This window comes from Dermacentor silvarum, chromosome 9 (assembly GCF_013339745.2).
Source record: "Dermacentor silvarum isolate Dsil-2018 chromosome 9, BIME_Dsil_1.4, whole genome shotgun sequence".
NCBI lineage: Eukaryota > Metazoa > Arthropoda > Arachnida > Ixodida > Ixodidae > Dermacentor > Dermacentor silvarum.
In genome coordinates this window covers 26,775,303-26,799,096 of record NC_051162.1, presented here as the reverse complement: position 1 = coordinate 26,799,096, position 23,794 = coordinate 26,775,303, and the positions used below count along the sequence as shown (strand labels likewise).

The window sequence follows — 23,794 nt, the reverse complement described above, 5'->3', positions numbered from 1 at the left end:
CGATTCAGTTGGCCTCATCTCAAGTGGAGGCGCTGGGTATTGATCCGCCTATGTACTCCTCGCAGTGTGTAATAAAGAGAAACTAGAAAAGTGCCAATAATGACCTTGCCTTTACCTCCTGAGACCCGAATACAGCCATAGGTTATAATTATAAACTAACTATCTCCATCATCTCCTCATGTTTGCGACTGTAAAAACTGCATTTCATTGCCTAAACGCAGAGGTGAAGATGGAACTACGTGTAGTACATTGCCAGGATGCTGCAGAGTCCGGTATTTTCACGCAATCTCAGTGATTTCGAAACACACCTCAAGGTTGCTTTCGGCTGCCTGCAACGACACACAGGTCTAGATCAATTTAGTGTCAAATTTCTTGAAAGCGGTTGACAAGAATATAAGTAAACCACTTCTTTACAGTTACACATGCACCGTACTTCATACCCAGAATGAATAATTTCTCTAACCTCTTCCGAGTGAATCTCGAAAAACCGTTGAAGTCAATGTGCAATGTATTGTACAAGGGTTCTTAGGAGGTTAAATGACATCGCTTACGTGGCACCTGGCCTCTGAGACCTGCGCTTCTGGCGGACCTTCAAGAGTGTGTGTGACTATGATGGCTAAAAAACCCACAGCACTGAGAGTCGTTTCCCAGCACGCCATCGATCTCGATCATTGTGCCATCGTTTATCTGAACACTGATGTCGTTTTTAAAAGTAGGACTTCGTGATATGCGATTTTCCACGCGGCTCTGCGTGTCTCTCCAGCTGCTATCTTTCTTTCATACAACGAAAAAAAAACCAACAAAGTCGTTCACTCGTTGACAGCTGCTATAAAGAGCATCTTCTGACTTCGTCCGGAGTTCGCCAGTCAGCGCGAACAAATTCGGGGAAGCCTGAAAGAGGGGAGCTTGTTTCCCGGCTGAAATATTAGAGTCGATTCGCCTGCCGGGAAGTCGGATTACTCGTTGGCCGCTGTTCGCGCGTCGGATGCGTGCAGCTATGGCACCACCGCAGCGTATAGGGGCGAGATCGCGGCTGTCCTCGGCCGTGGCCGCGACGGTCCTCGATCATGCGTCGTCAATTTTCTCGGCCGAGGAATGTCACCGCCAACGTAACTCCGGTGCCGCGTAGCGAGCGGGCGAGGCCTCGTTTTGTCCGCAAGAGTAAGACAAATGAACCGGGCGTGGCGGCATCTGGCGGCTGACTTCTCTGCCACGGGCCGCGAGAACGCATCAATCTTCGAAGGGAAAACACACGGAGAGACCACTGGCCCGGATGAGCGCGCCATCAAGAACTCTTCGGGTCTTATGAGCGCGCTAGAGGACGCCCTTGTCATACCGAACCTCCTATTATTATTTTTTTTTGTTGGTGGGCTCATTACGTGATGTTTCAAAATGCCGACGTGAAGTACGGCCGTATAAAGTCAAACTATTCCTATCTGAGTTTATTCCAATCCCTGGACGTCAAACTTACGTAACAACCCATTGAAGCATTGGGCGGTGGGAGATCCACGCTCTTTCCTTTCACCTGTCTTTTTTCCTTGATGTGTTGCGTCTTTTTGTTCTATGATCCACAGCGTTGTTTAAACGGCCCAATCAAACGCTGTCTTCGTTTGTAGGAGGCCATATTTCTTTGCTTTCAAAGGGAAGAGCATTGCCTACCTTGACAGTTATGTTTTTTTATTCAAGTGGCTGCAATAGACGAGAAGGGCACAGAAGTGGAGAGCGTGTCGGTCGGGCCGAGATAGCGCAGCGAAGAATAGATAGATAACCGGGTGATGAGTGTAGGGCCGGCGTCGGCGATTGGTCCGCTTCCCGTTGCTTAGCTCTCGGTGGCTGGTCGAAAATGACGGCGGCGTACAAGCATAGTTTAAAATGCCGCTAAAACAAGTTTTCGGCGAATAAGAGTTGGCCGAGCGATGTTGTATACGAGCTGAAAATGCTGCAACCTAAATGTTTATTATACGCAAATATATAAATTCTCGCCGGCAGCTCCCGAGTAGCCAGTGGCAGAATGATCGGCGATTAGTCATCTTCCATTCCTTTCGGAACGGGGCAGTCGCCAGCTATCGTGAAAAATTATTCAGATTTCTTTAGCATATTATTGCATATTCCGTGCGTACACGTCACTCTGGCATGATGAGCTTTCGTAGTTTCCGGACGTCGCGCAACAGTCAGGCGAAGTGGGCGCTGCCCGAACACTTTTGATCTATAGCGGAGGTGTCAAGAAAGCGTTAGAATTGGAACGTACTTTTTTGCCTAATCATGCATCATCAGTGCGTACACGTCATTCCAGATGTGGTGCTCTTGCCATTTACATGACGTCGCGTGACAGACGGACGAAGTGGGCATGGCCCGAATTTTTTTGGCCTGTCGCAGGGGGCTCATTGTGGAAACGGAATAAAATCAGATTAGGAATATGTTTAGGTTGTAGTGCCCCTACTCTGCAACGGCGCCTTAAGTTTAGGTTACGTTAAGTTAGGATCAGCAATGTTTTGTTTAAGCAACGCGTGGCCTCCAGCATACTCGTGCTTATTATTGTTATTCAAGAGGACTAACATGGGCTTCATGTACACAACTGCACGTGAACTCATACAAAAAGGAAGGTGAACGGAATTAAATGAAATTGTTAGCGTTCCGAAACTGCAGCTGTGAGTATAAGGGACACCGTAGTGGGGAGTCTGGAATAAGTTGGCCACCTGGTGTTCTTTATTGTGCATGGTACATGCAAGTTTTTGCATTCTGCCCCATCGAAATGCGGCCTCTGCGGCCGGACCCTCAACATAGTTCTCAGCAGTGTAATGGTATAGCCACTGAGCAACCGTGACGGGTAGAAGAAGGGATGTTGTCATTTATTCTCAAGCGAAGCTGGATTCAAACATCCCGCGTGACAGCCCAAGCTGCTGCACATATCGACACACTAACCGCTCGTTTATCATTAGGACACTCAAAGCTCTGCCTGTAACATCCGAGATCTCAGCTAATAGACAATGAAGTATCCCTCGACAGGAGCGTTTTACATGTAGCCAGTTTTCATGGTGAAAATAGGCTATAAGTTTAAGGTGCCATAAATAACCTAAACCTGCGGCTTTCACATTCCGTAAATAGAACATGCGGCATATTTGCAAAAACGAAATCCAGAGGAAATAGCTATTGCCATTAGCAAGGAATATTTAGCTCACGAAACATGTGGGAACAGAGGCATTTGCTGGCATCCGCTGCTCGACATAGACGGCGGCGAATTATACGAAGTTTATTGCCTTTAAATGAAACAGTTACGCTGTACTGACTGAAGGGAGTAAGTTTTTGAATTCGGCTGTCAACTGCTTACGATAATAGACGAAAATTACAAAAGTTTAGAACTAGGCAGAAATTTCTACTACTCTATAACTCTGGACGGAAAAAAAAGCTATATAGATATCCTGTAGACTGCAACCATTGCGACATCTAAACCAGATAACACATGTTTAATATACACTGCTTTGAAGTATATCATTCTTTGAGAGAGTAATACTTTTGCAAAACCTTCGTAAACATATTAACGTTAATTCAAAGCTGTAAACTCATATATCATATTTGTCTGTTCCGGATTATTTCATAAACGCAGCCTACAACTGCTTCACCTTATCTCTGTGGAGAGTTGGGGCTCAGTTTTCTTAAAAGATTTTTGTAAATGATTGTAAAAAATTTCAAGCTCCAGATAAAAACTGTTTACAGTACGCATAATACAATTGTCTTCCTTAAATGCGACAAATGTTCTTCAATTCGCTTCAGCGGTTCTGTGAGATCATTTCCGCATTTCACATGTTTTTGAATAAGAAAATCAGAGTTCAACTTCAAGTAAAACTTCAACTTCATTTGCTCTAAAGGAAAACAGATTGGTGTACGCTGTAAAACATACCCTAGAACTATTACTGTGAATTGGTTATTGCTTGATATTCAGGAGATATTGGTGCGTTTAAGCGGCGGTGACAACTCCTATTCTGAAAGAACGAATATATGCTAAAACTGAAATAATACGCCGGCAGAGAACAAAACAAACGTTTAAAAAATAAAAAGTCAGACTTGAAGTCAAGGGGCACAAATGCAATAAAAAAGAACAGCTCACAACAGAGATTCCACGAAACACAGTGGAACGTAAGGTCATCTCGCATAAATGCACAGAAGGCAACTCACCAAGAGGGTACAAAAACACACTAGATAGTAGTCCGACCTGGACTTCTTGGTGTTCTTGCAAGTACGTAAAATTAAAAAAAAAACTCGCAGAAATATATTCACAAAACAAGTCATTAAGAAACTGGAGCATATCGATAGATTCGCAGTTAGCTTCGTATATAATTGGTACCATCGTCATTATTCCCCTCCCCCAAAGTAATGAAAAACAATAATCTTAAGCTCTAGAAGCCAGAAGAAAGTTAGCACTGCTCAAAATTTATTTTTCAAATATGAAGACGCGAGCTGCGACCTAAACCGGTCGTTTTATATTCAGCCCTATCAGCCACACCTACCAGGTTTATCACGCTAACAACCTAACCCTAATATTCGCTCGAAAAATAGCTGCAAGACTTCTTTTATTTTTTTTCGCAAAAATAGTCAATAAATGGAACGCTCTACCTGCCGATATACTGACGTCCGCAAATATACCCTTGTACATTTAAAAAAGGTAAATATTCCTTACCCTGGCGTGTTGCTTTGGTTTGGAGTGCATGCTTGAGTCATGTCTTGTATATGCTACGTTTTCCAAATACAGCTTATGTATGTAATATTTCGTTTCATTTGTAAACTTTATTTTCGTATTATGTTCTTTACTTCCTACACACTGTATATAATTTTGATTACTAGAGCTATATTTTATTTAATAAGTACTTCTTTTGCTTTCACATACTTTTCGAATCTTCTGTTTGTCATTGTGGTCTATGAATTGAACGATTTTCCACTTTTGCATGGGCCGCACCTTGGCCTGCAGTATCTTGTAAATAACATAAAATAAAATGAATCTACATACGGGTGACTACGCTACACGGAGTTCTCGCAATAGCTGCGTGATTGAATATTGACAGATTTTACTCCGCGATGACGTTTACTTATAAATAACGATTTCACTGCATGCTAAAATAACCTCCGAGTCAAACCTCGCAACCTTTAGGAACTTTTACCGCATAGCAGCTTAAGTACTTAGGCGGGAGGACGCACAATTAAACACCAAATTTCCACATACATTTGTTCCTTCTTGCACCGCGAATACGAAGATATCGCATTTAGAAAGAAACGTACTTTTATTTCATATTGATTCAGTGTTCCATGTTTAGTGTCACTTTCATGTGTATGTTGTACAAGCTTTTTCACTTAGAATACGGTAGAGCTTCGCTTGCTGCTCTGCTGGTCAGCGAAGCAACCGAAAAGCGCGGTATGGGGCACCAATGGTCCTGGTTCACGCTGCGTTTGCAGCTCGCCGTGTTTCGTAGAGTTTCCGACTTTAGTTTTTCTTTTTTTGTCATGCAAGAGACGCAAAAATAACACTTTCTCAGCAGCGTGTTTCCCACTGACGCTACGGCTTCCTTCTTGCGTCTAGAGTGTGATGCACTGTCTCGTCATTCTTCATCCTCCTTTCACCAGACGACTCCCCCCCCCCCAAAAAAAAAAAGAAAAGTGATAATACCTCGCGCACATTGTGCATATTTCACGCGACATTTAACCCGCTATGTGGCAAGGCTGTGTGCAAAGCTTAGGCGTACTTTCGTAGCACAAAACGGCGTTTTCGCTGAGTATTTTCACTGCATCGCAACTAGCGCGTTTTCTTTTTTTTTTTTTGCGCGGCATTCTCTTTTTGTTTTCTCTATGACTTAGTCGACATTGCGTTGTCTTCGTTATGTATTTCTTCTTCGCAGGCGCTCCTGCTGGGTACATTCATCGATCTGAACATATCACCATGAAACGCTTAGCCACATCCACATTTTCTATCATTCTTTTTTTTTTTACGAACTTCAGAAAATGCGTAAAATCGTCACTAAGAAACACTGTCTCAGCAGTCCGTGGTTCTGGGTCTAAAACAGCCTTCATGAAATTCGACTGACACTTTACAAACAGAAGAACACAGCCGGGGTTTGTTGCATGTGCAGACATTGCGACAGTGAACAATTTAGAGAGCTTAAATGCGCAATAATATTTTCACATGGCGCTAGTGCAGCGGAACGGAAGATGGAGAACAGTCCGAGGGATGTGTGATCAGCTGTCTCAGTCCTTTGTACGCCCTGCTTCTGGCATTTGTCACTTTTCACGCTGTAAATATATCTTTGGGATGTAAAACCCTATAAAATCTTTTACGCGTGAGCATTGGGTTGTCAAAGTGGAAAAAGTGTGGGTGTGAGTGTGTGTGTGTGTGTGTGTGTGTGTGTGTGTGTGTGTGTGTGTGTGTGTGTGTGTGTGTGTGTGTGGTGTGTGTGTGGTGTGTGTGTGTGTGTGTGGTGTGTGTGTGTGTGTGTGGTGTGTGTGGTGTGTGTGTGTGTGCGTGCGTGCGTGCGTGCGTGCGTGCGTGCGTGCGTGCGTGCGTGCGTGCGTGCGTGCGTGCGTGCGTGCGTGCGTGCGTGCGTGCGAAAATGCTTGCAAGAATATTTGCTACAATGGCGTTCTTGGGGCGAAATTACTAATTTTCTTCTTGCTGTCAATTTAGTGCGAGGCCTTCTTTACTTACTTCACAGGGTATTTTTCCACACCGTCGGTCGGCTATGTAGTCTCCATACGCTCTCTCCTCTACCATACAAAAGATGGCGCACTAGCTAACCATTGTGCGTTTTATATCTGACGACAGAGCTCAAAGCTTACATAATTCGATAAACATCCATGCTCAAGAAGCCAAACAGACATACAAGTTCAAGTAATCTAGATCTCAGGATCAGGTCCCAATCACAATTCCGTTTTACATCAGATGACAGACCTCAAAGCTTAAATATTTCAACAAACATTCATGCTCAAGAAGTCAAACCGACATACAAGTTCAAGTAATCGTGATCTCAGAATCAGGTCTCAATCACAATTCCGTTTTACATCATGTCAGAGAGCACAAAGCTTACATATTTTAATCAAAATCTATGCTCAAGAAGTCAACACGGCATACAAGCTCATGCAATCCAGATCTCAGGATCAGGGCCCGATCACAATTCCTTTTACATCAGATGGCAGAGCTCAAAGCTTACATATTTCAAATAAAAATTCATGCTCAAGAAGTGAAACCAACATACAAGCTCATGTAATCCAAATCTCAGGAACAGGGCTCAATCAATTCTGTTTTGCATCAGATTACAGAGCTCAAAGCTTACATATTTCAATCAAAATGTATGCTCAAGAAGTCAAACCGGCATACAAGTTCATGTATTCCAGATCTCAGGATCAGGGTCCACTCACAATTCCGTTTTACATCAGATTGCAGAGCTCAAAGCTTACATAGTTCAATAAACATTCATGCTCAAGAAGTCAAACCGACATACAAGTTCAAGTAATTCATATCTCAGGATGAGCGCTGAATCGCAATTCCGTTTTACATCAGATTACATCATTCTACCTCTGAGCCCACCGAGGCTCAGAGGTAGAATGTCTGCTTCCCACGCAAAAAACCGGGGTTCGAATCTCGGCAGGACACAATGCTTTGTACCGCAGCGATGGCCTAGCGGTAGAGCATCCGCCTCGTATGCGGGCGGTACCGAGTTCAAATCCCGGTGCCGCCGGGAACCCACCGGTTTTTCTAATGGGTAGAGATGTCCCCTGGCCTGGTGCTCGGCTGTCGTGGGGGTCCACATCGCGAAAGAGGGTCCAATAGAGATTTCAGCTCAATTGTCTCTGGGCGCCTCTTATCCAACCACAGACGGCCTTGTAGACGAGCATCCGCCGCGGCTGTGGGAGGCAAGTGCTGCCGCCGGGCACCTACCGGTAAAATAGGTACAAGCGCGCTCCCGGCCTGGTGCTCGACCATTAGGGACCTCAACGCTTTGAAAGGGGTGTTTGACCTCAACCCGAAGGTGCCCCCACCTCAATAGGTGCTTGGGGCGCCCCATGGGAAATGACTGCCATGGGAGCGGCCCAGTCACTTTTTTTCCGTGCTCACGGACATAGAGGTTGATAAGGACTGACAAGAGTTGGTAAGGGTCCGATCATGTTCGATAAGGTTGATAATGACCGATGAGGGTTGATTAGGGTTCATACTGGTCAGATCAAGTTTCATAACATTGATAATGGCACCAGGCTGCGTGGAGATGAGCAAGTGGCACAACGCTTAAGCATGTATACAACTGCCAGAGGAGTTTCTGCGGGAATTTTTTGAAGAGTCTGACACTAGAAATGTTTCTAGCGTAATTTTGAATCAGAGAAGGAAACACTGACACGCCTGCCCCGCTGTGATGTCGCAGGTGCTGCTGGCCGAGCTGAAGGGCACCAAGCGCCACTACGCGGTCAAATGCCTCAAGAAGGACGTGGTGCTGGAGGACGACGACGTCGAGTGCACGCTCATCGAGCGGAGGGTGCTCGCCATGGGCACGCAGCACCCGTTCCTCTGCAACCTATTCTGCACCTTCCAGTCGCAGGTGAGGGGAGACGCAGAAGCGGAACGAATTGTTCTAGCCCCACATGAAACATGTCCATAAGGATTCCCATAAGCTCTTCGGTCATATAGTACATCATTCTGTAGACACATACTACTGAGACATTTAAAAAAACTTTTTGTGCCCAAAACAAACAAGGACGAAGAATAGGAGCAACACAAGGACGAGCGCTTTCTAACAACTGGTTTTATTTTTGAAGAACCATTTGCTCAAAAACCCACAGATTTGGGCAAATGGTTCGTCGAAAATAAAACCAGTTGTTAGAAAGCGCTCGTCCTTTGTGTTGCTGCTCCTTTTCTTCGTCCTTGTTTGTTTTGTGCACAAAATTTTTTATGAATCTGTTCCAACTAGGCCAACTCGTAGTTGGGCTACTGAGACAGACCACCTGCTACACCTATAGACTTTATGCCAGAACATCAACTAAGTCCTTAACTGGAACCCTTAGCTCAGGAGCTCCCATATTAACTGAATGTTAACAGAAATCTTTTTCTCCACAACCTCTTCAAAGATTTAAATGAAGCATGTTGTGTTTAAGATAATAAGACAAAATCTAGTAATTGTAAGCAGCAAGTTTTTTAATTAGGCCCTCTACACTTTTAGAAAAATTACTAAAAATTCTAAGATGTCAAGAACTTAGCATGTCTACAATTCTCTCAAAAATATTATGTTTACTATTCTGTATCTCAGCGTCTCAACAGTAAAATGAATATCACAATTCGCATACTCATTCTATCTTTTGAAGAATCAAGAGGTCCTTGTATTTTCTGAGTTGAGGGAATGCACTACCAAGTATCCGTGCACCTTTCACGTTTTGTAACATATGCACGCGTAAGTTCCCTTTTCATTGTTGTTACAGTTGTGCTATGGCCATTTACAGTGTCATCAGTTACTACACCAACTTCTGAGACCAGGGCGTCGTGCATCTACGCCGCAGAAATCCACAAAATACATTCTGTATTTCTCAAGACCCATTCCGGCTAGGTGACGAATTGTGACTGACTCGACGTTGAGAGCTTCAGTGTGTGTGCGTGTGCGAAGCATGCGAACTCTATTTTACCCATTTTATATATTTTCCCCTTCCCCCATAGCAGTGTAGCCAACCAAGTTTAGCCTGATTTACCTTCCTGTCTTTTCCGTATGACTTTCCTCACTACGTTGCTATACAGAATGCAAGAGAATCAATATTATATATTTTTTTTACTCCAGAGCCACCTCTTCTTTGTAATGGAGTTCCTGAACGGAGGCGATTTGATGTTTCATATACAACAGTCCGGAAGGTTCGACCAAGATCGAGCAAGGTGAGCGACAGGGAGGGACTTTTCTTGTAGTAACTTTATTATAGATGGTCGTATTCGAGCAAAAAATCCAATTCCAATGTTTTGAAAACTTGAAGGCTGGCTGGAATGTGTCCAAAGGCAAGATTTATAAAACTAGGACGTGTCAAGTGTTTGGCTTCTTTCTGAGGTTACTTTGCATTGAGTGATAAAGCCCTGTTTTGTGGAAATCACGGTGAGTTAATTAAGAGGAAGCTTTAGCCGATGTCCAAATTCGATGCCGCCTATTCAAATATTCAAATAGGAATACATCATCATCAGTCATCGGCATGTGTTATAGTTGGTTTTGTGGTTCATGAGTAACACGAATATCAGCAGACCCTCACGTAGTTGCCTAATTAATTACCATATCTGTCCGGATTTCAAAACATGGAGACTATCGGGAGTTTCGTAGTTGGCTACATGTTTGACTTCTGAAGCCACCAAGCGAGCTGCCCTTTCCAAGCAATTTCAAATAATTGTTACGGCTTTCTATAGATAATCCAAAACAACTGTTAAAATTTATTGAAAGAATCTATACACGATCTCATCTGTTTTGAAACATTGAACTTTGTGCCCAATGTAGTATACCTTGGTAAAGCTCTGAATTTTTTTAGAAAATGTTACCAAAATACGCTTTTCACCACTGTTTACAAGTCTGCCTTTAGGGAGAAAGCTTTTGGTTTGCTTTTGCTGTTTTCGACGATGGCTACAAAGAGAAATTAGTGTTCCGCTTCAGGCCACCTAAAGCTCTTAAAATTTGAAAGCAGCCATAAGAGCCAAACTATGAACTGATGCAGCACTTATTTGAAGTCAAAAGCCTAAACTTCAACAACGTACAACAGCCCCCCCCCCCCCCACGTTCGTCCGCACTTACTCAAAATAAAAATTGGTACACCGTGAGAAGCGATTGAATAATTGTGCGAGTGATCCATCAAAATAAACTAGCCAGAAAACTATACGATTGGGAGTATTTGTAGTGCGTACTTTCAGCAGTCCCGATTCGCTTCTAAAAGACAATACTTGTGATTCTTTTGGGTGACATCCTTGCTATTCTTTTCAGTGTTTGGTATACCTGCTTCGCGTAAAACTGCTATGTTTATTTGTTTTTCCAGGTTCTATGCCGCCGAAATTGTCTGCGCCCTAAAATTTCTCCATAAAAGGGGCATCGTGTACAGGTGAGCAAAGTGACAGCATTGCTGTCATTGGTTTAATTCGATTCTCGTAGCTGAACATCAAACTGACTCGAAACGAAAATCATTTTTTGCAGACAATTCTTTAACGTACAAACAACAGTAGATTATTCGTTATCTTTGTTGTTCAACTTTCGAAGACGAAGCTTCACTGAAGATTCTTGTTATTATGACGCTTCCACAAAACTCAGCAGAAGCACTTTCTTGTGCAATGTAATCTAACTATATTGTTAAAAAGTCGTCTAAAGAGTAAAACTAAATCCACGCATGTTTTGTTTAATGCAAAATCCACACAGTTTAATGCAAAATCCACGCAGTTTTGTTTAATGCAAAATAAAGTTTCAATAAAAAGTTTAAACACTTTTCTTTAACTACGTTAAGAAATAAACTGCTAGGTTTAGACTGGTATAAATTCGGCCTTTTTACTACGACCTACTACAAGTAACGCGTAAATACAGGAACATATGGAAGATTAGCGCGTGTGCTGCACACTGCGTTTACCCATGTTTATTGCGCTTGCTGCTGTGGGGTTTAACGTCCCGAAACTGCCCAGTCAGTTATAATGAACGCCACCCTCTTCTTACTGTGATGTAATAACATCACAGTTTTGAACAGCGCTAAACTGAATCAAACGTAACGAACTAATCTATTCTAATGTGCAGCGAAGGCGCTCCTTCTGATTCTTACCCGGTTACATTCAACATCAACTTCCATGACCCATTGGCAGTCTTCTAAAAATGTACACACAGAACTTACTCGCTCGCTAGCAGTCTCAAATGGGTTAAACTATTTCTTCGCACAGCCTCAGCATTGAGCTCGTATATTGTTTCGCACTTGTACGCGCACTGCATCTCTGCACTTCCAACCCGTCCTCCTCCCAGAGACCTGAAGCTCGACAACCTCTGCATTGATTCGGACGGTCACGTGCGCATTATCGACTTCGGCATGTGCAAGCTCAAGGTGTACCGGCAGCAGCCACGGGCCTTTTGCGGCACACCCGAGTACATGGCGCCGGAAGTAGGTTGCCCGGAAGTGCAAACACGCTCGCCGAAATCACACTAACACACGTACCCTCCTCTTTGGTTTGCGGTGAAACTCACCCTACGTGCAAGACGTGTAGATGAGCATCTCTACCACTCGCGTTTGGATATGAAGCTTGCTACCCCTGCCACGCAAGATCCTCAGGCTGCGCTTTGAGGGAGACTAAAGATAAATATAACTTTATCTGTGTTAGTCAATTACCCTACTTAAATAAAAAAGCCTCTCTTAATGCGATGGAAGGCAGGTAAGCCAGAAAGTATGCAAAACTGAAAGACGGGTGACTAAGCCGCCTTGAAGTAGCCGCACGAGTTTGCAGTGACCTCGTGGATTGCAACGTTATCTGTTCGGCCGTAGTTAATTTTTACTGTTAAAGATACACTATACGCTGCATTCTAAAGGAGCCAAACGCAGAATTCAGCAAGTTTCAAGAGCTCTTGCTTAGCCATAACGGCCAAAATACGAGAAGATAGCTTGTAATCAGTCACGTCACGCTGACGTACCGAAGCTGTGGTATCGATGCAAAATTCACGAACGTAAACTAAGCCCTACATTTTCGATTGTCACAATAAAATTCTTGCCACAAAATTAACGATAGTATGTTTTTTAAATACACCTGAGAAAATACAAACACCATTCCACATTAAATATGATTAGAACTCGTTCGCCATTATTTCTGGATATATAGATTTGTAAAAAAACTATGAAATGTTATTTCATTAAAAGTATAATTATCGTGTAGTAATTATTATTTAGTAATAGCTTTGGCTCAAGTATCCACTACTGGAATCTCGCTCCAGCGTATCGAAACCATTACTACGGCCTTCGCATTAAGCTTATTGCGCTTAAATCTGAATTTTTATTATTAAACTAAGCGTCCTAAAAAAGGAGACAGCTTTGGTGTATTGAAAATATGTTACCAGTCAAAATTAATTTACTGTTTTTCTACAGTGCACTTTTAAAGGAGGCCGTAAGGAACGACAGCGTGTTGTCTTAACCTGGTGAAGTATCGCTACAAGGCTCAATTTGCATTCATTTGGAGGGAGAATGTCGTTAGCGTGGAAAGCACAAAACCAGGGCTTCCTATCTTGAATGGTGCGCCTAGCTGCTGCGCCAGTGCGGTAGTAAGAAATCACATATTTCAAACTAGTTTCGCATATTTGATTCGTGTTTATTCAGAAAAGTTTCTTCGGACCTCATTATGTTCAGAGTGCAATGTAATCGTTGTTTATCGATAAACCATTAACTAGTCCGCTGCGGACGCTTCCCTAATCTAATGAAGTCACCAGGACCTAAAACAAAAAATTCAAGTCCCTCTTTCTCGAGACTGCGACTCACCGAGACTAAAACTTTCCAGTATACTTGAAGTGTAATGAGCTTTTCCAGCATAGCGTAGCTTTTCTTTTAGCGTCGCTTTAAGGAAACTGAATAAGTTGTGCTGGAGTTTATAGTGGTAGGGTCCACCTTCCTTAGGAATAAGTTTCGTCAGTAAGGCTTCACGCGTGCTACTACGCAAGAAAAAGTATCCCGAAAACCGGGTTCATCATTTGTTTTATGGTGTGCTTAGTGCTTCAAGCTCTATCGTTACGTAATCGCCTTTATCCCAAAGTTCAATTTAGACAATGTCAAGGCCACCGGACATTCGCTTGATCATGTTAGCTTCCACAGTTAGGAAGAGCAGCTGTGCAGGAAAGCTTTGTGCGTAAGTAAAAAGATTCTTTCGTACGATTCGCTTGGCACGGGTATTAGGAAACTCAAAGCCGATTGTCAAAGTGCTCTTTCAGAAGCGCTCAGCTAACACTACATCGGACACCGTTTGTGCCTGCGTGTCCACTAACCCTAATGGTAGCATGCATTCCGTCGCTAGATAATAGTGTCATTCCTACGTGGAGAGCTGCCTGATGGCTGCTTCGAGCGTATGCTCCCAGACCTGAGAAAAAGGTGTTAGCGAAGAGTGCGTGTTTCTCTGTCTTCTTTGCCTGTTTTATGTCTTTTTTCGCTTTTTTCTTTTTGTCGTGGCAGAGCACCCAGCATTGGGCAAATTAAAATGCTCAAGAATTGTCAAAGACGCCACAAAAGAAAAAAACACTCAAGATTTAATGCAGGAAATACAAGCTAGGCATTTTTTTCTATTTATTTTTGTTTTGCTTTATGTCTTTATAGAACTGCGCTAAGAACATGACGTCAAAATATTCACTACCTCATAAATAGAAAGATGGCATTCATTTGCAAATATCATGTATATATATATTCCCTACTAGCTTCGTTCTATGCTTGCAGTGGACACAAGCGTTTCGATTGACAAAACTTCCTCCAACATCCGGTGTTTTCTACATCTTTTCTAGATAGCGTATACATCCTCTTCGCTATCTTGAGGAAAAAATAAGAGATAGCATACTTTTCGCGTCTGTCTGGTCCCGTCAGAATAAGACGTCGAGGACGGCATGACATCGAGAGCTTCAGAAAGAAAACGTAAACTTGTTAATGGCACATTCGGATGGGAGCACAACCGGTCCGTAGCAGAAAACGGCGAAGAAATAACTCTGCCGGCCGCGATTCGCATGCATGAAATTCCAAGCCGTATAGTTTGAGACACATCTCCAGCCATTCTTGTTTCTTCGTCCTTGCCTTTTTTTTCCATTGCTCCCATGAATATTCTAGTGACGTGGCGAAACCGAATTGCTTCAACAGCAGGCGTCAAGATATCTCGCAAAAATTGCACTGCCAATTCTCTGCGAATAAGGACTGCGGAAACAAGCACACATTCCCTTCTATCCTGTGCGTCTGCCAGATATCTCTTTAAAGATTTTGCACGCTTGAATACATTTGCAGCAGAGTCGATGTGATTGTCCAGCGGAAGCGCACAACGACAGGCGCATTCCATTTTATAATGGGGTACGGAGCTGAGCATTGTGCAGACGCGGCAGCAAAATCAGCCTGTACTTTATTAAACTTATCAAACCTACCACTCTTCGTTACTTTTGAATGTCTGAGGCCGAGACAACATTAGCATTCATGGTGTTGGAAAGGCGCAGAGATTTCAAAGGCACACGTAGAAGTGGACAGAAGGGGCTAGACCATGTTGTCCACTTCTGCATATTTCGTTCGTCTGCACCATGAATATTGACCGACGAGCCCGAGCAGTGAACCGTATTAAATCGCAACAATGATTCCCTCATCATTCATGCGTGCGTACGCTCCTTCTATTCTACTTTTGTTTTCGGAGCAGCCACCAAGGCTCAGTTCTGGTTAGGCTCCAAACCCAATTGTCTGTGTCTCTCTCATGCCTTTTTTACGAATATAAATAACTAGTTTATGCCCCAGTTATGCATCATAATACGGGTACCGTGATAACTTGGTTCATGCATTCCACATGAGTACCGTGATAACTTAGTTCATGCATGCAACATACTCTCATTCCCTGGGGTAATGAGCCTGCACAGAAAAGTGAACATCTTCTATATGACAGCTGCACCATATGGTAATAGATGCGCTGCTGGGGAAAATTATGAAATACAGTTTCATTCTCTCGCCTTCAGCTGTAACGCATCAGGCGTGGGGTGTCATTCTGGTTGACGCCGCCCAGTAACGCTGCAGCTATTGCTCTGTAGGCTTAAGGGCACATGGAAGACATGCCTCTATCTACAGCAAGCAGCCGTAGTTTCCCGTCAGAGATTTTTGCGAACACTGCGCGTGATGGAGATTTCGGAGGCCGTACAGCATGCACGGCCACCAAGATCACCGACTCACACCGCGTTGACGCTGTGAGCATCTTAACTGCAGGCAAGATGCTCCTACGATGGCCGGTCTGAATTTCTGACAAACGTTTTCCAATCTGAGAAAAGGTAATAATCAAGTTCGGTAAAAACTAAACAAATTTTAAAACTTAGCATCGCTTCCGTCTGTTCGGTATAAAATTATTCTCAGCAACGCCGTAATTCCTTTTACGTGGAATAGGGCCTGCTGTCCTTGAATACACCAAGTGGTCAAACAGGTTAAAAAATATTTCTGTCGAAATAATTTAATAAATAAACAGCTGCATTTTTAGAGGGCAGCTCTTGAGCGCACGTTCCTGCGTTTCGCATCGGCGTCGTACCTCGGCGTAACCGAGTGAACGAGCACAGCCGAGGATGAAAGGCCGAACGCGGTGCGCAGCGGGGGATGAAATATGGCGATAGCGAAAAGAGCGCGAGAATGAAAGTGAAAGAGGAGGGTGTGGCGAAAGCGTGAGAAGAAGAGCGAAGTGCCGCCCAAGACGGGCTCTGCGGTGACGATCACTACGAGATGGCGGCAGAGCAGCGCGCCGTCGTCGGTTCACCACTGGCATGCGGCGAGCGTGTCCACCGATACCATATATGGAAATAAAGCGCTGCATGAGCGGAAGTCGGTCTGCGGCGGCTGCTGTGAATCGCGCCCACGCGTCACTCACGCGCTCCATCTCGCGATTTCTCAATTAGCGTGTCAGTCGCGCTACACTTCGCTCCGTTTGTAATGTGCCGCATGAGACATTGTCCGCGCCAGCCAATATATCACGAAATGAAAACACGCAGTATGGAGAAAACACAATAGGGAGTATCATAATCTTCGCTGAATTTTCTTATTCTTGTTTTCCTCCAAACGTGCCCGTCATTTGCCCTTACTTCGAGCTGTTGTTTACGTCATATTGACGCTAAATAAGTTGGCACGTGGTGACACTGGCCCCTTGAGGCGAGAACGACGAAGTTCGTGGTTGCGCGCGCGCTCTCCGAGGTCCAGCCATTATTAAAGGCTGACGTGTTTTTTGCCTATCTGTTGCTGGTGAACTATTCTAGCTGTACTAGCTGGGTGACATTTCTGGTGGATGTGCTGGGTACGGTCGATGTTAAGATCTCCGGAGCGTACCCCAGACCTAAGCCCGGCGAGTAGTTCGGACGAGCTTACCCCTGTGCACGTACGTACCAGCCGGCGTCTCCAGGGACTCCAGCCACAGCACGGTCTGCTACCCGAACGAAGTAGAATGACAAACCAACCACCTCCTGCCGCTACTGCAGCATCGCACGTGGTCGTCAATCAGATCCGGACGCCGAATCATTTCCACGGGAGTGCTTCAGAGGACGCCGACGACTGGCTTGACCATTTGACCGGGTCGCCAACGTCAACGACTGGACCCACGAGCGTAAGCTTCGCTACGTGTACTTCGCTCTTGAAGATTCCGCTAAAATATGGTTTGAGAACCACGAGGCGACACTGACGTCATGGGAAGAATTTCGTCGGCAGTTCCTCAATGCCTTCGCCAGGGCGGACAGGAAGGAGAGGGCGGAGTTAGCACTGGAGTCGAGAATTCAAGGCCCGAATGAGCGAGTGACGGCGTACGTAGAAGACATGAATCGGCTCTTCCGACGTGCGGACCCCTCTATGACTGAAGCAAAGAAGGTGCGCCACCTAATGCGCGGCGTCAAAGAGGAAATCTTTGCTGGCCTCATTCGAAATCCGCCGACGACAGTGGCAGGAGTTCCACGACGAAGCCACCACCATGGAAAAGGCCCTTCAACAGCGGGCCAGGCAATACAACCGCGACGCCGTGATTTCAAGGGAGCTCTCTGCCGTTACCCTCGGCAACGACGTCGGCGCCTTGCGAGAACTCATCAGGGCTGTCATCAAGGAGGAACTGCAGAAGATGCAGACGACCGCTGCCTCTGTGGGACAACTTTCCATTGCGGAAATGGTGCGCGCCGAGGTCCGACAGGCCGTCCATGTTCCTGAACAGTACGAGGCACCACAGCAGAGACCGCGTCCTGAAATGAGTTACGCAGAAGCAGTACGCCGTCCACCACCCTCAAGCGCGTATAGCATGGTACACCCCGCTCAGCAATTGGACGTTAGCTTCAGGCCTCGCAGCACACCGCACATCGCAGAAGCAAGAACTAGGAAGAGCGACGTCTGGCGCACCGCAGACTACAAGCCCCTTTGTTACCATTGTGGCGAAGCCGGGCACATCTACAGAATGTGTCCTTATCGTCATGTGGGGCTCCGAGGATTCGCACCAAATGCACCTCGTCCACGACCTGGTGAGCGACCGCCGGAAATAGAGAGTTTCGTCGTGAATCGTCGCAATGGTGATCAACGATAGCACGAGCCCCGTTCGTCGTCTCCTGCTCGTTACAGGTCACCATCACCAAGCCAAGCCTTCTCTCGCGGCGCTCTCAGACGCCGCTCGCCAAGCCCGGCGGCTCGGGAAAACTGAGTTCAGCGACCTCCGGAGGTGAGGCCGCTGACGTCGACTGTGCGCAAGATCCTCCACTACGACGACAACGACGAAAACAGAACGACGCAGACCTACAGACGCAGTCAAACACCGTACGAGAGGTAATAACGTCGAACATTCCCGTCACCGTAGACGACGAAGACATAACAGCATTAATCGACACTGGAGCGGACACCTCAGTTATGAGCATGGACCTTGCCTGCAAGCTGAAGAAAGTTTCTACCGAGTGGACTGGGTCGCAGATTCGCACTGCAGGAGGCCATCTGCTAACCCCGGTAGGAAGATGCACAGCGCGAGTGAGCATTCGTGGGTTTACGTACCTCGGAGATTTCGTTATCCTCCCAAGCTGTTCGAGGGACCTAATTCTGGGAATGGACTTTCTGCAGGCTAATGGAGCCGTGATAAACCTACAAAAGTCGCTGGTAACGTTTTCAACGGCGCAGGCCTTAGCAGGGAGCAGCACTGACGACATGTATGTCAACGCCTTGAGGATTGTCGACGAGAACATCACGGTGCCGCCAAGGAGCAGCGTATTGACCCTCGTAACCTGCGACGCATTCGACGACTATGAGGGTATTGCCGAGGCAAATATCCCGCTGTTGCTCGAAAGACACATCTGCATCGCCCGGGGCCTTGTTCGAATACAGAATAAGTGCTCGCAAGTTTTGCTGACAAATTTCAGCCATGAGTATCAGCACGTCCCTCAAGGTACAGCTGTGGCCTTTCTGAACGGCATTGCTGACTTCTCCGACGTCGGCACGTTACAAGTGACTTCACCGGATGCAACAACTCACGCCAGCCTGAGTACCCGCGTCCACATTAATGCTGACTTAGCAGATGTACAGAAGGATCAGCTACTGGGCCTAGTGACAGAATTCTCTGGCTGTTTTTCCACAGAATCTAGAGTCCAGCGCACCTCCATTACGCAACACCGGATAGTTACAGAGGAGTCGGCGCGGCCTGTTCGTCAGCACCCGTACCGCGTGTCACCTATGGAGCGGGAGGCAATTAAGCGTCAAGTTGAAGAAATGCTCAATGATGACGTCATCCAGCCGTCGACAAGTCCGTGGGCGTCCCCTGTCGTGCTAGTAAAAAAGAAAGACAACACGCTCCGCTTCTGCGTTGACTACAGACGGCTTAACCGAGTCACCAAACGCGACGTTTACCCCCTGCCACGGATCGATGACGCTTTGGACCGTCTGCGCCATGCTGAGTTCTTTACTTCGTTAGACCTAAAGTCAGGGTACTGGCAAATCGAAGTGGACGAGCGTGACCGTGAAAAAACCGCCTTCGTGACTCCCGACGGGCTATACGAATTTAAAGTCCTGCCTTTCGGTCTCTGTTCCGCTCCTGCTACGTTTCAACGAATGATGGACACTGTACTCGTCGGACTAAAGTGACAGACGTGTCTAGTGTACCTTGACGACGTTGTTGTGTTTTCCAGCACGTTCGATGAACATCTCACCCGACTACGAAGTGTCCTTACCGCAATACGCAAGGCAAACCTCACCATCAAGCCTGAAAAATGTTACTTTGGTTTCCGGGAACTCAAGTTTTTAGGCCACGTGGTCAGCTCCCAAGGAGTACGACCAGACCCAGAAAAGCTCGCTGCCGTTGCCGAGTTTCCTCACCCTAAAGACAAGAAGGCTGTTCAGCGGTTCCTGGGCCTCTGCGCTTACTACCGCCGTTTCGTTGAAGGCTTCTCGAGGATTGCTGAACCTCTCACGAGACTGACGCGACAAGATGTGCCCTTTGCGTGGACGGAAGACCAAGAGCGGCCTTCACCGAATTGCGCAAACGCCTTCAATCCGCTCCAGTGCTGGCGCATTTTGATGACACCGCGCCAACTGAAATTCACACAGACGCAAGCAACGTAGGACTCGGGGCTATTCTGGTTCAATGGCAAGACGGCGCAGAACGTGTAATTGCGTACGCGAGCCGTAGTCTCACAAAAGCAGAAGCTAATTATTCAGACCACCGAAAAAGAATGTTTAGCAGTCGTGTGGGCCATCAGCAAGTTCCGACCTTACTTATACGGCCGGCCATTTCGAGCGATCAGTGATCACCATTCGCTCTGCTGGCTTGCCAATCTACGAGACCCGTCAGGTCGCCTCGCTCGTTGGAGCCTCCGCCTCCAGGAATACGACATGACTGTTGTCTACAGATCGGGCCGTAAGCATAGCGACGCTGACTGCTTGTCACGTTCTCCTATTCCCTTGACATCCTCCGACCTGGAGCTAGATTTGCCGTTTCTTGGTGTCGTCGACGTGATGCGCATGGCTGACTACCAACGTGCAGACTCTGAACTGCTTCCAGTCATCCGATATCTCGAGGGAGCTGACGTTGTTGTCCCACGCCCACTTTCACGAGGATTGACATCGTACTGCCTGCGGAACGATGTCCTGTACAAGAAAAATTTCGAGAACAGCCAAGAAACGTTCCTTCTCGTCGTTCCGACGGCGCTGCGCGAGGAAGTTTTACAGGCAGTGTCACGACGATCCCTGTGCCGGCCACTTAGGCTTCGCGAGGACATTAGCGCGCATACGGCAGAAGTACTATTGGCCACACCTATTTTCGTCGGTTCAGCGCTATGTGCGAACGTGCCGTGACTGTCAGAGGCGTAAAGTCCCACCCGTCAAGCCTGCCGGCCTCCTTCAGCCTTTGGATCCGCCTCCGGCGCCGTTCCAGCAAGTCGGAAAGGACCTTCTTGGTCCGTTCCCCACCTCTTCCTTGCAAAACAAGTGGATAATCGTGGCAACCGATTATTAAACTCGCTATGCGGAGACAAAAGCTGTGCCGCGGGGAACTGCTGCTGAAGTCGCCAGCTTCTTCGTCCACAACATCGTGCTTCGTCACGGTGCACCCGCTGTGCTCATTACTGATCGCGGTGCAGCGTTTACAGCGGAGTTGTTGCAACAAGTCACGCTGACGCATACTGACCACCGAAGGACCACAGCCTATCATCCCCAGACTAACGGCTTAACAGAGCGCCTGAACAGAACATTGGCCGACATGCTATCCATGTACATTGATGTGGAACACAAGACATGGGATGCAATTTTGCCATACGTGACGTTTGCTTACAATACCGCTGTGCAGGAGACCACCGAGTTTACACCATTCGAGCTCGTTTACGGACGTCGCGTTACAACCACCTTAGACGCCATGCTCCCGGTAGACCACGGAACCACAAGGAATGACATAACTGAAGAGTTCGTCGAGAAAGCAGAGGAAGCTCGCCAGCTTGCTCGGAATCGCATCCGCACCCAGCAGAATACCGACGCCTGCCGTTACAACCGGACCCGACGGAACGTCCAGTACTCACCAGGCGACCGCGTGTGGGTGTGGACACCTATCCGACACCGTGGGCTTTCGGAGAAATTGTTGCGCCGCTATTTCGGCCCCTACGAAGTTGTACGCCGCCTCAGTGATGTGAACTATGAGGTGGTGCCTCAAAGCTCTGATGCTAGTTCGAACCGACGCCGTCCCCGTGCTGAAGTCGTCCACGTAGTACGGATGAAGCCGTACTACGCACGCGAGGGATAAGCATCCCTCACAAACCGCTTCAGCATTGTGTACATGCCTGTATGTTTTGTTTTTTTTTCTTTCCATGTTGGCACTCTTGCCCATATTGCTCGCCCCATGCCCTTGAAGCGACCGGGTCGGTCGCTTTTGAGAGGGGAGCAATGACGCGAAATAAGTTGGCACGTGGTGACACTGGCCCCTTGAGGCGAGAACGACGAAGTTCGTGGTTGCGCGCGCGCTCTCCGAGGTCCAGCTATTATTAAAGGCTGACGTGTTTTTTTTGCCTATCTGCTGCTGGCCAACTATTCTAGCTATACTAGCTGGGTGACAATATCACATATCATATCAGAAAGCCACACTGTCAGCTTCCCCTCTTGCGCGCGCCAGATTTAGCCGCGATCGTCAGCTCCCCTCGCGCGCTTTCACTCGTACATACCTGTACAGCAAACGGCGCGCTTTTGTATCACTTGAAGGCGAGAGCCGTTGTTATGCTTTGTGACTGCATTCGGCACCTCACTGATCACCCACTGTTCAACGGTGGTGCGCAAAGCACCGGCTGCCGAGGCGTTCCAGTTTCGCATTTCAATCTCTGAGTGCGTGTGAATCGTACCCCACTTTATTAACAATGGTTTTGCTGAAGAGGCACTGCACAAGCACCAACATAGAAGTTGGAAGAGCCGAAAGTTACAAGCATCGCATTGGTCTTTATCTGTGGCAGCTCTTGCCTGCTTCATCAACTTGTCTGAATCAGCTTGCGCGAATAAAGCGCCCGCCTTCCACCTTTCAGGTTAAGACTTAGAGATTGACTCCAACCAAATAAGGAAATTTACTAGCCCGACGTTTCGGAACCAATTCGGCTCCTTCTTCAGGGGTATTCTTCGGAGGTGGCGGTGTGCCGCTTTTAAAAGGTCCGTCGTAACGAAGGAGAGGAAGGGGGAGAGAGCGTAAGGTGCGGAGACACTTGGCAGGGCACCGGTTCTGGACAGACAAAAGAGGTCGCGGGTGGGGGTGGGGTGGGGGGGGGGGGGGGGGGGGGGCTTCCGCGTCGCTGGTCGGCTGGGTTGACCGATGCTGGGCGCCCTTTAGTCGCGGGAATGCGTTGACGAGACAGGGGGGGGGGGGGGGACGAGTTGTTTTGGTGTTGCTGACCAAGAGCGGGGGGGGGGGGGGGGGCTTTCTTCCCTTCGTCGCGTCTGCAAGGCCATGAACATACAACGAAGGAAGGATGGATGCCCTTCATGCGGTTTATATTACCCGCCGTGTTCTGAATATGGGAAGACTCCAGTAGTAGCCTTTTTCGCCAGTTTGTCTCTGTTTGGAGGATTTAGGTTTCTTAGAAAGAAATCTCGTGGTCGGCGTCTTCGGAATGTTCGTCGACGGCGCTGTGTATTCGGTTGAATGTTCTGACGTCGTTTTCATGTTGTCTGATTCTTTCTTTTAGGTTTTTGGTTTCCCCGATTTACGACGCCGGACAGTCGGCACAGCTGATTTTATAGACGACGCCTTGAGCTTTTTCTTTTGGTGGACGGTATTTTGGTTTAGGAATGAGGATATTCAATGTGTTCATCGGTTTATGCGCGACTTTGAGGCCTTCTTTTTTCATTATTCGGCTGAGAGCTTCGCTGGTACCTTTGACGTGTGGGATGGACACTCGTTTCTGTGGTCGAGGGGGAGTCAACGGTTGGAGGTCTCGTAGTTAGCTTTTTCTTTTTTGTTGTCGGGTTGTTTTTTGAATGAATTTCGTTGTATAGCCGTTCGTTTTGAGTTCGTTGAGAACCGTTCTCCTTTCTTTCTTTTCATCTGATTCCAATGTGCAATGAGTTTCGACTCTTTTCTATAAAGAATTTATGACCGATGCCTTGTGGTTTGCCGGATGGTTGGATGCGAAGTGTA

At 46.7% G+C, this 23,794-nt stretch overlaps 1 protein-coding gene across 1 annotated transcript; it reads left to right on the top strand.

Annotated features, from left to right (window-relative positions):
- The first annotated feature begins 8,387 nt into the window (after positions 1–8,387).
- On the top strand, positions 8,388–12,156 carry LOC119463498 (putative protein kinase C delta type homolog). Its single transcript, XM_037724339.2, has 4 exons — positions 8,388–8,570; positions 9,795–9,886; positions 11,017–11,079; positions 11,976–12,156. The coding sequence occupies exons 1-4, from the start codon at positions 8,388–8,390 to the stop codon at positions 12,154–12,156; spliced, it is 519 nt and encodes a 172-aa protein (XP_037580267.2).
- The last annotated feature ends 11,638 nt before the right edge of the window (positions 12,157–23,794 follow it).

Excerpts from the sequence above, each read along its gene's own strand:
- LOC119463498 (XM_037724339.2), top strand. The coding sequence starts at position 8,388 with ATGTCGCAGGTGCTGCTGGCCGAGCTGAAGGGCACCAAGCGCCACTAC. Across the intron at positions 9,887-11,016 it reads TTCGACCAAGATCGAGCAAG|GTTCTATGCCGCCGAAATTG; the intron begins GTGAGCGACAGG and ends TTGTTTTTCCAG. Across the intron at positions 11,080-11,975 it reads AAAAGGGGCATCGTGTACAG|AGACCTGAAGCTCGACAACC; the intron begins GTGAGCAAAGTG and ends TCCTCCTCCCAG.